The 14,401-nt window shown below is 37.3% G+C and overlaps 1 protein-coding gene across 3 annotated transcripts in view; it reads right to left on the bottom strand.

Annotated features, from left to right (window-relative positions):
* The window catches only part of LOC107595348 (tyrosine-protein kinase CSK), a 33,976-nt gene that overhangs the window by 9,690 nt on the left and 9,885 nt on the right, over positions 1–14,401 (bottom strand). For all 3 annotated transcript variants that reach the window (XR_001610257.1, XM_016285728.1, XM_016285727.1), the window contains 6 exons: positions 5,366–5,428; positions 4,009–4,122; positions 3,112–3,224; positions 2,363–2,582; positions 867–960; positions 139–204 (listed from right to left, as the gene is read on the bottom strand). Coding sequence is in view for 2 of the 3 variants with exons in the window: in XM_016285728.1 (XP_016141214.1) it covers positions 139–204; positions 867–960; positions 2,363–2,582; positions 3,112–3,224; positions 4,009–4,122; positions 5,366–5,380 (622 nt within the window). In the remaining variant the exon portion in view is untranslated. The remainder of the gene's footprint in view (positions 1–138; positions 205–866; positions 961–2,362; positions 2,583–3,111; positions 3,225–4,008; positions 4,123–5,365; positions 5,429–14,401) is intronic.

Below are 14,401 nucleotides of genomic sequence, written 5' to 3'. Positions count from 1 at the left end.
ACACACACACACACACACACACACACACACACACACACACAGAGACACACACACACACACACACACAGACACACACACACACAGAGATTACACACCGATTCATCGTCCTTAAACACAGCGTCACGGATCTTCACACACCTCCGAACTCTCCTTTGCCGATGGTCTGAATGAGTTTGAGATCTTTCCTATTCATAGCCCATCCACCTGTGAAGACAAACATCGAGATGAAACCGCTTTCACTTCTGCTTTATTTCCCTGAACATCTGCTTACTGACGGATCTGAGCACCTACAGACAAATAATGCTACAATAATTATAATAGAAATGATACTACAATAGAAATAATAGATAATAATAAGTAATACTATTACCCAATTACTGGAAATAAACTAAATAAAAACAAAAACTGAACTAGAGCTAAAAATGAAATAATGTATTTTTAATAATAAATAAAACACAAATAGTAAGTTTTCATATCAACAAAAAATAATACAAATAACAGAAGCACAATAAAAAAAAAAGACAAATAATTTAACTAAAATTAAATAGAAAACTGAAGGTATAAAAACAAAAAGCTACTTTAAAATATAAATAAAAACTATATCATCATATAAATAATACTAAAATAAAATTAGTAAGTGGAAATAAAATAAATAAAAACTAAAACTTAAATAATAAATGAAACCTAAATGGAAATATCTCAAACAAAACAAAATGACAATAAGCACATAAAAACCATTACTAAAATTTTAGCTAGAATTAAATTGAAACCTGAAGGTATAAATAAAAACTACTTCAGAATATTAACAAATCTATAATAGTAAATAAATAATACTAAAATATGCTTGTAGAAGATATAAGACCCACTCCTGGAGAACTCGTCCTGCGCTGCCACCGTCCCCTCCATCAGCTTGGGTTTGATGAGCCGCGTGCAAAGACCGTCAGCGTCTTTGGTGTAATGCTGCAAACACACACACACACACACACACACACACACACATTAATATGCATTATCAATAGTCATGTTGCACACAGAAGCGGTTATGAACTGTGCTCAGGGGTCAGAGCACTTCCTGTGAAAGAGGAAACACACAGAGACTGTGGGCCCAAAATAAGGAGGACAGAGCGGAAGAGTGAAGGACAGCAGCCGGAGGGAGCAGAGCATGCTGGGATAGAGGTCACACTAGTCTCACGGCACTCTGTGGAGATGTTTCCGGTACAAACATGAGATGACAAGATGACTTTTTGAGTTGATGTAGAATTAGCTTTCATGCCACTAACAATGAACATCCAGGGGGAGAAAGAATAGTATATGTTCATCAGATCATGAACAAAACTAATGATCAATAAATCAAACTCACTCAAACCACTACAGCTCAATCAACTGATGGGTTTTTAATATTTTTAAAAAAAATATTTTTAACATTTTTGTCTTCATATGTGTGTTTGCTCATGCAATGAAAAGCAAAAAAATAATAATTCTCACTTGTGTTTTTTATGATTTTGTAAATATGTATTTTTTCCCTAAAAAGTTACAAAACAGTTTTTTTTTTAGCTTTGTTTTTTAATTAGAATTTTAAAATATTTGTCCTCTTACTTTATGACTTTGTAAATATATTTTTTCTTTATCTTAATTTAAAAAATATTTTTTTTGTAAATAATTGTTTTCTTTTAGCTCTTTGTTTCTCATTGAAATGCAAAATGAAACCATTTCTAATTGGACACATCTAAACTGCATCACTAATCATCACTGCTGCCTGTTTAATACCCTGGACAACAGAATTATTCTCTTCATAAACTCTTTGTTTAGATGATCATTTGAGTTTCACAGAAACTCAGGAGCCACTAGAGGGCAGAACAAACTCTTAAGAAATCTAATTCATGAACACACACACACACACACACACACACACACACACAGGTTTGCTCTTGTTTACAGCAGTTTCAGAAGATGTGCGTGTGACGTTGATTCACGAGCAGCTTGTTATGACACGCCATCAAGAGAAACGATGATGAGAATGAGAAACAAGACAAGAGAATGCGAGGAATGCCTCAAAACACACACACTCATGCTTACACACACTCAAATGCATACACACAATCTCTCACACACGCACACATGCATGCTCACACACGCTCACAAACTTGCACACATGCATGCTCAAACACGCTTGCTCACGCACACAAGCTCACAATCTCACACACTCACACATGCACGCTCACACACTCACAATCGCACGCATGCTCACACACACACACACACACACACACACTCATGCATGCTCACACACTCAGTTGCACACATGCCCACTCCCACACACACTCACATGCATTCTCACTCGATCAGACACACACACACACACCTCCACCAGCTGCATGAGGTTGTCGAAGTACTCCTCCTCATCGATGGACAGTTTCCCGTCATGATAGATGATGCGGTAGTGCTCCACCTTGCCGTCGCAGCTCACACACAGCGTGTAGTCTCCGGGGTAATTAGTGCTCTCGCGCGCCAGGAACAGCCCCGTCTCCGGCGGATACAGCAGCCGCTCCGCCTGCTCACGCGTGATCTTACCGTGAAACCATCTGACAAACATGCAAACAATGAGAAAACACTCAGATCCATTTATCTTTCTGGTCTTTATATCCTTTTTGAGATCACACAGTGTGTACACTATAGAGAGCCTTCAGCTGAGACAGACTCAAACATGTCAAACTCAGTGTCATCCAGTCAGATACGAGTCTAATCCAGCAGACATTCAGTCTGTATTATTTGACATTCTTTTGATTTCAGTAACTCTCGTTCTGCAGATATACTCTTGTGTTGAAGTGATTTATTTCAACAATATATGATCAGTGGTATTGTTAACTAAAACTAATAAATATAGTCTTTTACTGAATTTAAGATGAAATAAAATTTTACATTCAAATTTTAAAAATTTAAATAAAATTAAGAAAAAAAACTTAAATTTAAATGCTGCCTTGACAACAAACTGAATTTAAATACATTTTAGTACTGAAGTTAATAAAACTGAAATAAAAATAATGCTAGCTAGATAGAAACATAAACATAATATTGATCTGAAAGCTGACTGAATGAAGATCATGAACTCACGGCATCAGACTGAGCTTTCCTCCGGATTTGACTCCTTCTCTCTTCTGGACGTAGTTTGCTGGAATCATTCCCTCTCGGCCAACAGAGTTCTTCGCTTTGTACCAGTTTGGGTCCTGAATCAATTAATCAAATCAATAAATCAATCGATCAGTCACTGGAGAACATGAGCACGACAACATGACTGATAGAGCTGAAATTATAACTGAAGATGTCTGTTGTAATTTGATGTTCATTCAATATATACACATCAACGTTAATGAATCTGATCTGAAATCTGACCCTGGAGCACAAAACCAGTCATAAGGGTCAATTTTTCAAATTGAGATTTCTTCATCAAATGAAAGCTGAATAAATAAGCTCTCCATTGATGTATGGTTTGTTAGGATCGGACAATATCTGAAAATCTGGAATCTGAGGGTGCAAAAAAATCTAAATATTGAGAAAATCATCTTTAAAGTTGTCCAAATGAAGTTCTTAGCAATGCATATTACTAATCAAACATTAAGTTTTGATATATTTACGGTAGGACATTTACAGAATATCTTCATGGAACATGATCTTTACTTAATATCCTAATGATTTTTGGCATAAAAGAGAAATGTATAATTGTGACTCATACAATGTATTGTTGGCTATTGCTACAAATATCCCCCAGCGACTTAACACTGCTTCTGTGCTGCAGGGTCACACATGGTTTAAATGGAGACTTTTAACTGCAAAAAAAACATAATTTTATCTAAACAACCAAGTAGACTCATAATTAATTCATATAAACAAATAAAAATCACATTATGATCACGGCAACAGTCATGATGTTGTTACATTTTGTTTCACCAATGTAATAAACATAAATCATTTCCATGTGACATCAGCAGGTGTTTGCTGATTGGCTGTTACCTTGGTTACGCCGATGATGGTCAGCAGGTCTCCTTTGCAGAAGGGCAGGTCCTGCTCTGTGCTGCCCTGGAAGTTATACTTGGCCACACACTCGGTGCCTGACGGCCATGACGCCTGAGAGACATCCAACAATTCACTCTACACTCGAACATGAACTATACAGAACCTATTAAACATTTTATGCGAGATATTATTTAGTTTGCAAAAAAAGAGTCTATTTCAGAACCATTATACACATTCTCATTACTGTAATGACTTTTCATTTAAAATAATTATTTTTATTATGTAAATTAACAAAGTTATGCATATTATTAAAGTGATCTGGCACAATTTGAAAGCATTTCAAACCAATATCAATTACAGTCATGAGAATTGTGATAATTGAAAATTGTCACAATGCAAAAAATCTGTAAAAATAAATAACTTTAACCTTGAAAAATCAATATGAATAATTTAAATAAACAGATAAATAATAAATGAAGTAAAAATAAATAAAATGCTTTTACCTAAATACCAAATTGTAAAAATAGGGTTTATTTAAAATAAATAAATTATAAAATAAATACACATATTAAAATAAAAAACTAATCAATCAATCTGCCCACCTAAAAAAAATTATTTTATCTACCTCAGGCAAAATATAATTTAAAATAATAATAATTTTTTAAATTAAATAATAAACAGACACATCCTAAAAATAAGGTTAATTTACCTCATGCAAAATATAATTTGTTTTTAATTATATACAGTATCTCACAGAAGTGAGTACACCCCTCACATTTTTGTAAATATTTTATTATATCTTTTCATGTGACAACACTGAAGAAATGACACTTTGCTACAATGTAAAGTAGTGAGTGTACAGCTTGTATAACAGTGTACATTTGCTGTCCCCTCAAAATAACTCAACACACAGCCATTAATGTCTAAACCGCTGGCCACAAAAGTGAGTACACCCCTAAGTGAAAATGTCCAAATTGGGCCCAAAGTGTCAATATTTTGTGTGGCCACCATTATTTTCCAGCACTGCCTTAACCCTCTTGGGCATGAAGTTCACCAGAGCTTCACAGGTTGCCACTGAAGTCCTCTTCCAGATGTTAGAGACCGTGCGCTCCTCCACCTTCCGTTTGAGGATGCCCTTGTAGCAAAGTGTCATTTCTTCAGTGTTGTCACATGAAAAGATATAATAAAATATTTACAAAAATGTGAGGGGTGTACTCACTTCTGTGAGATACTGTACATACAACAATTAAAAAAATAAAAAATAAGTAAATAAAAAACCCACCCCAAAAAATAGGGTTTATTAAACTTCGGCAAATATAATGTGCTGGTTTTCTTCAGTGTGCTGTGTTTGTACCTGTAGAGCAGACATGCTGAGGACTGATGCTGGAGTCTCTGAGTCAGACGAGAACCATCAGAGCTGAGGAGACAACACACACACATCCAGTCAGTCAGTGTGTGTGTGTGTGTGAGTGTGTGTCTGTGCGTGTGCGTGTGTGTGTGTCTGTGTGAGTGAGTGAGTGAGTGAGAGGTGTGTGAGTGTGCGCGTTTTTGTGACAAATGAGGACATAAATGTGTATAATGACAAAGGTATGACAGGTATTACAAGGAGAAGGTGACTTTTCAGGACATTACCCCATGTCCTCACTTTTCAAAACGCTTATAAATCACACAGAATGGAGTGTATTGAAAATCTGAAATAGCAGAAAGTCTCCTGTGAGGGGTAGGTTTAGGGGTAGGGTTGGTGTAGGGCAATAGCACATACAGTTTGTACAGTATAACAACCATTACGCCTATGGAGAGTCCCCACTTTTCACAAAAACAAACCTGAGTGTGAGTGTGTGTGTGTGAGTGTGTGTCTGTGCGTGTGCGTGTGTGTGTGTGTGAGTGTGTGTCTGTGTGTGCGTGTGCGCGCGTTTTTGTGACAAATGAGGACATAAATGTGTATAATGACAAAGGTATGACAGGTATTACAAGGAGAAGGTGACTTTTCAGGACATTACCCCATGTCCTCACTTTTCAAAACGCTTATAAATCACACAGAATGGAGTGTATTGAAAATCTGAAATAGCAGAAAGTCTCCTGTGAGGGGTAGGTTTAGGGGTAGGGTTGGTGTAGGGCAATAGAATATACGGTCTGTACAGTATAACAACCATTACGCCTATGGAGAGTCCCCACTTTTCACAAAAACAAACCTGAGTGTGAGTGTGTGTGTGAGAGAGAGAGAGAGCGCGTGTGTGCGTGTGTGCGAGAGAGAGAGAGCGTGTGTGTGTGCGTGTGTGCGAGAGAGAGAGAGCGTGTGTGTGTGCGTGTGTGCGAGAGAGAGAGAGCGTGTGTGTGTGCGTGTGTGCGAGAGAGAGAGAGCGTGTGTGTGTGCGTGTGTGCGAGAGAGAGAGAGCGTGTGTGTGTGCGTGTGTGCGAGAGAGAGAGAGCGTGTGTGTGTGTGTGTGTGTGTGTGTTGAGGAGGTTGTGGGTAAAGCGTCTAAATCTGGTCTCTGCTCTAAAAATCATCAACACAGATTAATCTACAGCAACAATAAAGCCATAAGCCCCAATAAGCCGTGGTTTACAGTGAATTTATAACAGCTAAGAGGCGTTGTTAGGCACGAAGCAAAGCTGTTATAAATTCACTGTAAACCACGACTTCACGGGGGTTACAGCTTTTATAAAACACGGTTATTCACATATACGTAGTAAGGTTTCACAAAATAAAACGGAGCAAATAAAGTGTAATGATATTAATAAACACAGTATTCTTCCACCAAACAATGTAGCTCCTCAGAAACAGTTGTGGTTGCTACAAAGTGGTTGCCGAGCAACACACAAACGTAAACAAAGGTGTGTGTTACTTTGTAGCGTCATTCACAACAGCTTCGAACGCGGCTCAGCCAATCAGAATCAAGCACCGGAACTATCCGCTTTATAACCATAATTATAACAGTCAGAAGATGAAAGAGCTTTATTCTTATTCTGAAGGACTGACTGAACATTATGACTTACAAATCAATCAATCAATCAATCAATCAATGAATGGAGATCATATACTGATTAGATCACAAATTATTAAGAACAAGAATAAACTATTCAAGATTGTTTTGGTAATTGAAATAAAGATTAAAAGCTTAAAAAAAATTATTAGAACCAAGAAAAAATAAATAAATAGAAATGCTGCCTTGGCTAAATAGAAATATATAAACTATATAAAAAACAAGTCAATAAAATGACATAAGCACATTAAAAAATTACTAAAATGGCACTAAACTGGAAAAAAGCTTAAATAAAATATAATTATAAAATATGAAAACTAAAACCTAAAAAACAAACGTAAATTAAAAATGTTGCCTTGGTAAATAACAGTAATATTTAAGTACTAAAAATGACTAAAACTTAAGCTAAACGGAAACATTTAGAAAAAATAAAAGCTAATAAAAATGATGAACGCATGTCTAGTAGATGTAAATTAGAAACGTTACCATGGCAACTAACTGAATTAAATACTAAAACTAAATAGAAACATTTTGAAAAAAAAATAAATTACAAAAGCAAAGGGACAAAATGACTAAAATCTGAATTGAAATGAAAATGAAATAAAAGCTAATAATGAGAAGGAGCTGAAGATGTGACGAGATCAGATTCACTGAATGGCTGTAAAATATATATAATGACATTACTGACGATACATATCCACTTCTGAACAATGTTAAATATGTAACAGGCAAACAGAAGTACAGTCAGGTATTTATTGCAAAAACTGACCATTAAAAAGCAGTATAAAAGTATTACAAACAAGTCCTGTTGCATGCCAAGTCTTCTGAAGCCATACAACATCTTCATATATTATCATAGAATTAGTTACGGTTGAAATGAAGCAGTGAAACTCTAGTTGTGGACTAAACTATGACTTTAAGGCCTGGTTTCACAGACAGGGCTTAGACTAAGCCAGAATTAGACCATAGTTCAATTAGGACATTTAAGTGTGAGCTTTAGAAAAAACATTACTGGTGTGCATCTTGAGACAAAACCAAGGCACTGATATATTTTAAGATCAATCAGTGCAAGTTTCTTTTAATTGAAACAGCTCAGAATTACATGTTAGTCTGGGACTAGGCTTAAGCCTGGTCTGTGAAACCGGGGGAAAGAGTCGTAAACGAGAGACGAGGAGCGTCTGCTGAAAGACTGAGAATGTGAAATATGGAAATGTGACCTTACTGAACATGCAAATGATGAGTTAACGGTCAACAGAGCAGGAACACACTTTCACATCAGTCTGAGTCGGAGTCTACTCTTACTCTGAATCAAACCTGAATATTCAGACTGATCTCAGAGCTGCAGAGCTTCACATCCCTGGAGAACACGAACGAGAAAACACAACGGGAAGAGCTGCTAAAGATCAGCTCTCAATACCTCCAAGAAAACCGCACATCTGGCTGAGTATAACACACACACACTAGTGCTTTCAAACGATTAATCGCATCCAAAATAAAAGTTTGTTTACATAATATACGTGTGTGTATTGTGTATATTTATTATGTATATATAAATACACACACATACAGCATATATTTTGAATATATTTACATTCATAAAATGTATATTAGATATAAATATATTTAATATATAAACGTAACATATTTTTCTGAAATATATACATGCATGTGTGTGTATTTATACACAGTACATACACATTTACTATGTAAACAAAACCTTTTATTTTGTTTGACAGCACTAACTCACACACACTCTCTCTCTCACACACACACACACACACACACGCACACACTCTCTCTCTCTCTCACACACACACGACACATTATAGTATCCTTGTTACGTATGTTACATGTTTGCTCTCACTCACTCACATTCTTTTTTGCGACCGCACTAACACACACACACACTCACACACACACACACACACACACACACACACACACACACCGTCTGAGGAGAGAGAGAGAGAAACGCATCATTCATAACGCAGAAGATCACAGCACTTCACCTGATGAGCGCTTCATCCTCACCGCAGCACACGCTTCACTCAAACTGCTATTTATATCAGAGTGTGTGTGTGTGTGTGTGTGAGAGAGAGTGAGTGTGTGTGCTGGCATACATTAGAGCATCGCTGTGACAGAGAGAGAGAGAGAGAGAGAGAGAGAGAGGTAGAGAAAGGGCGCAGAGGAATTCCCTAAATAGACATGAGGAGAAAATCATCTATTGAGCTGCGAAATAAAGAGCAGATGCAGAATGAGAGAGAGATTAGAGAAACCAGTAATTAAAAAGAGATGACAACATCAGTGGATCAGTGTTATTTTAGCATCTATTATAGTATCTATTAGAGATGAGATACTATTATAGTTTTTTTATAAATATTTGAAACTGTTTTTATTTTATATCTTCCATTTTTATTTTAATTTAATTAAAGTTTTAGTCATTTTGCTTTCTGTTTTTACAAGCTACAATATTCCCACACGCACACTCGCAGACAGAGACGGACACACAGCTCTAAAACACACACACTCAGATTCATACACCTGTGTTTCCAGTGAGCAGCTACACATTAGTTTGGGTCGCACTCGAACATGTCTTTATTATGAATGTTAGGTTAATGTGAAAGTGTTATTAAACTACACCAGACTTGATCCTGAGAAACTGCGGTGCAGTGATTTACACAATGAGACTCGATCACCTAATCATGTCAGAAAAATTACATTTACTGTATAACACGGAATGCCACGAATTTTGCACAATTTGGATGAATAAATCAAAAGTAGGGCTGCACACTTAATAAAAATATAACTTATTTATTAATAACTAAGATAGACATGCAGAAAAAGCCTGATATGAAGAAGTCCACTGACCCAAACACAGCAGGAATGATCCTCAAACTAATTATGCACATTATGGTGCTTGTGTTCTTATTTCACAGACAGATGCCACCTCTACTCGGAGAAAACTCTGTTTCTCATTTCCTACTGACTCACAGGAAGAAATTTCAGCTGCAAGAAGCCGTGCACAGATCACACATTCAAGCTCCGAGACACTCGCAGCAAAACACGATAAAGATCAGACACTCAGACTGGATTATCAACATCGAAACTGGTGCATCAAGGTTAAAGATGAAACCCAAGAAGGTCAGAGAAGGTATCGGTTTCTCCGTCCCAAGAGGCTTCGAATAAAGCCAAGACACTGGAGATGGAGGATAGTCTCACAATCTGCATGAAAACCATCTAATAAAGCAGATCGGAGATCTCCAGTTAAAGGAATAGTTCACCTAAAAATAAAATGCACTCACCCTCAGTTCATCCAAGAGTTTGTTTCTTCATCAGATTTGGAGAAATGTAGCATTGCATCAGTGTCTCACTGCAAGTGAATGGGTGCCGTCAGAATGAGAGTCCAAACAGCTGATAAAAACATCACAATAATCCACAAGTAATCCACAGCACTCCAGTCCATCAGTTAACATCCTGTTTTTACAAGCTACAATATTCCCACACGCACACTCGCAGACAGAGACAGACACACAGCTCTAAAACACACACACACTCAGATTCATACACCTGTGTTTCCAGTGAGCAGCTACACATTAGTTTGGGTCGCACTCAAACATGTCTTTATTATGAATGTTAGGTTAATGTGAAAGTGTTATTAAACTACACCAGACTTGATCCTGAGAAACTGCGGTGCAGTGATTTACACAATGAGACTCGATCACCTAATCATGTCAGAAAAATTACATTTACTGTATAACACGGAATGCCACGAATTTTGCACAATTTGGATGAATAAATCAAAAGTAGGGCTGCACACTTAATAAAAATATAACTTATTTATTAATAACTAAGATAGACATGCAGAAAAAGCCTGATATGAAGAAGTCCACTGACCCAAACACAGCAGGAATGATCCTCAAACTAATTATGCACATTATGGTGCTTGTGTTCTTATTTCACAGACAGATGCCACCTCTACTCGGAGAAAACTCTGTTTCTCATTTCCTACTGACTCACAGGAAGAAATTTCAGCTGCAAGAAGCCGTGCACAGATCACACATTCAAGCTCCGAGACACTCGCAGCAAAACACGATAAAGATCAGACACTCAGACTGGATTATCAACATCGAAACTGGTGCATCAAGGTTAAAGATGAAACCCAAGAAGGTCAGAGAAGGTATCGGTTTCTCCGTCCCAAGAGGCTTCGAATAAAGCCAAGACACTGGAGATGGAGGATAGTCTCACAATCTGCATGAAAACCATCTAATAAAGCAGATCGGAGATCTCCAGTTAAAGGAATAGTTCACCTAAAAATAAAATGCACTCACCCTCAGTTCATCCAAGAGTTTGTTTCTTCATCAGATTTGGAGAAATGTAGCATTGCATCAGTGTCTCACTGCAAGTGAATGGGTGCCGTCAGAATGAGAGTCCAAACAGCTGATAAAAACATCACAATAATCCACAAGTAATCCACAGCACTCCAGTCCATCAGTTAACATCTGGAGAAGACAAAAGCTGAAACTAATCCAGCATTAAGACGCTTTTAACTAAAATACATAGAGTCCATAATCCATAATAACGGTGAAAAAGTGCATCTGCTGTTGTCTCTCACATCAAAATGCAGCCACATATTAGTCTAGAGCTGTTTAAATGCTGCTTGATCTGTGCAGATTTCTCTCCTGATTCACACCAGAACACTTTTTCTCTGGAGGAAGCCTTATTATGGATTATGCACTCTATGGTATTTTAGTTGAAAAGTCTTAATGCTGGATGTGTTTCAGCTTTTGTCTTCTCCAGATGTTAACTGATGGACTGGAGTGCTGTGGATTATTGTGATGTTTTTATCAGCTGTTTGGACTCTCATTCTGACGGCACCCATTCACTGCAGAGCATCCATTGCTGAGACACTGATGCAGTGCTACATTTCTAGAAATCTGATGAAGAAACACTCATTCTGATCTTGAACGGCCTGAGGGTGAGGACCTTTTTTGCAAATGTTCATTTTTAAGCAAACCATCTCTTTAAACCCCAACACAAAAAATTATCAAACTGCAGAACCCAGAGAGATCCAGCAAACATCTAAAAGCATCAGGATGGGTCTCAGATACATGAATCAATCAGCTCCCGAGATCCACGACTCGTTCACTTTATCACAAACTCACGGGACAAAATCAATCCCAATCGGTTTGCCTTTTAACTGTGAGACTCAAAAGCAAGCCTGTTTCTCTCAAACGCAACAGCTTGGACATGTTTAAACACGAGATGATGACAAACTTCAGCGTACACATGAAGAGTCAGCGGAGAAACTACAACTCTCAACCTTCACTGCATAGACATTCAAGAAAAGAGACACGTCCATCAGGTGAGAGACGGAAGTGACCTTCAGCAGTCAGTCACGGACCGTTATCTTCAGCCGATTAAGTCAAATGAACGGCTGGATCATCTCAGGACATTTGAATAGAGCAGCTCTGCATGAACACGCTTCAGTGTGAGTGAAAATACGAGAACCGCCGATGCAAATGAGCGCAGATCATGACAGCATCTCTGGAAATAAAACACTGACCGCAACACTGACGCTTTTAGTGCAGGTGCTCGTGATTCTACTTCCTGTTCACACACCTGTGACGATCCCTAGAGGACCTCAGGATGACTTCTGCTTCCTGTCTGTTCACACTCTGACTGATTACAGAGATCAGAAACACAAGAACGCCATACAGAGACACGCAAACCACAAAATCAACACAAAACTAGTGCAAAACCAGAGCAAAACCAGTACCAAACCAGCACAAAATCAGAACGAAATCAGCACAAAATCTGTGCAAAACCAACAAAAAACCAGCATAAAATAGTAAAAAAAAAAGTGCAAAACCAACACACATCCAGCATAAAACCAGTAAGAAAACAGAACAAAATCAAAAGGAATTCAGCACAAAATCTGTGCAAGACCAACACAAAATAGTAAAAATAAAAAAAGTGCAAAACCAGCACAAATCCAGCATAAAACCAGTAAGAAACAAGCACAAAATCAGTGCAAAACCAACACAAAATGGTAAAAAAAGGTGCACATCCAGCATAAAATCAGCAAGAAACCAGAACAAAATCTGTGCAAAACCAAGACAAAACCAGCACAAACAGGTGATTCTAATAGATGAACTTTGCAACACTGACACGATTATAAAACTGAATTGAATGAGCACTGAACTGAACTGATCTGAATAATTACTCTTCTGTAGAGCTGTTTTCCTGCTAAAATCAAATTGGTTTCATAATTAGATATGCAATATTAACACTGCTGTTTTCCTGTTTATTACTGTGAAGCTGCTTTGAAACAATCTGTATTTGTATAATGCTTTATAGAAATAAATGTGACTTGAATGCAAAATTGATTCTGAATCACAGCGATGGGGATTTCTATATTAATTTGATAACAAATATTCATAACTACGTTTGAAAATATGTTCATGCTGCTCTTCGAACATTACAAAGGAATGGAATTAACATAATAGAGCACATTTAAATGTACTGCAACAATGTATTTTAACATTTTGAAAAAATTATGAAGAACAAAGTGTGTTATGATATTAATCAAATAACTTTTGTGCCGTTTGTATGTGACTAATCAAATGTAAGACAATTAGCATAATCGATCATCTGTTTTTTGTGCAGATGAGGATGCATACATAAAATCATCTATATTCATAACTTTATATTTGTAAGTATGCTTCTTCTTGAACATTATATAAAAAAACAGATGTTTTAGATTTTAATAACAGTGTTCCAGTTCATTTCTCATTAACACAACATGCAAAATGATTGAAAGCGAATTTCCCCCTTTTCCCTGCATTTACTGCCGTTTCTCATAAAAGAGACCTGAAATCAAACCCGAAACACTTTCTCACTTTCTTCTGTCGAAGACAAAAGAAGATCTTTTCAAGAGCGTTAAAACTGAGGTGAAATATCTTCTTTGGTGATAAGAAGAAAGAAAATCATACAGGTTTGAACATGAGGGCGAGTAAATGCTGATTTTCCCGTTCATTCATTAAAACAATGTGTCTGAATGAAAGTAGTGAAGAAACTCATGATGCAACAGCATTTCTGCTGAAAAAAAAACACTGAGTGAGCGAGTGTGTGTGTGAGAGTGTTTGTGTGTGTGTGTATGTGTGAGTGAGCGTGTGTGTTTGTGAGCGAGTGTGTGTGTGTGTGTGTGTTTGTGTGAGCGAGTGTGTGTGAGTGAGTGTGTGTGTTTGTGTGAGCGAGTGTGTGTGCTTGTGAGCGAGCAAGTGTGTGTGTGTGTGTGTGAGCGAGTGTGTGTGTGTGAGTGTGTGTCTTTGTGTGAGTGAGTGTGTGTGCTTGTGAGCGAGTGTGTGTGTGAGAGCAAGTGTGTGTGAGTGAGTGAGTGTGTGTGT

Source organism: Sinocyclocheilus grahami, unplaced genomic scaffold, assembly GCF_001515645.1.
Source record: "Sinocyclocheilus grahami isolate Dianchi unplaced genomic scaffold, SAMN03320097.WGS_v1.1 scaffold201.1, whole genome shotgun sequence".
Classification (NCBI taxonomy): Eukaryota; Metazoa; Chordata; class Actinopteri; order Cypriniformes; family Cyprinidae; genus Sinocyclocheilus; species Sinocyclocheilus grahami.
The sequence above is the reverse complement of the archived record's forward strand: the minus strand, read 5'-3'. Positions and strand labels throughout refer to the sequence as shown.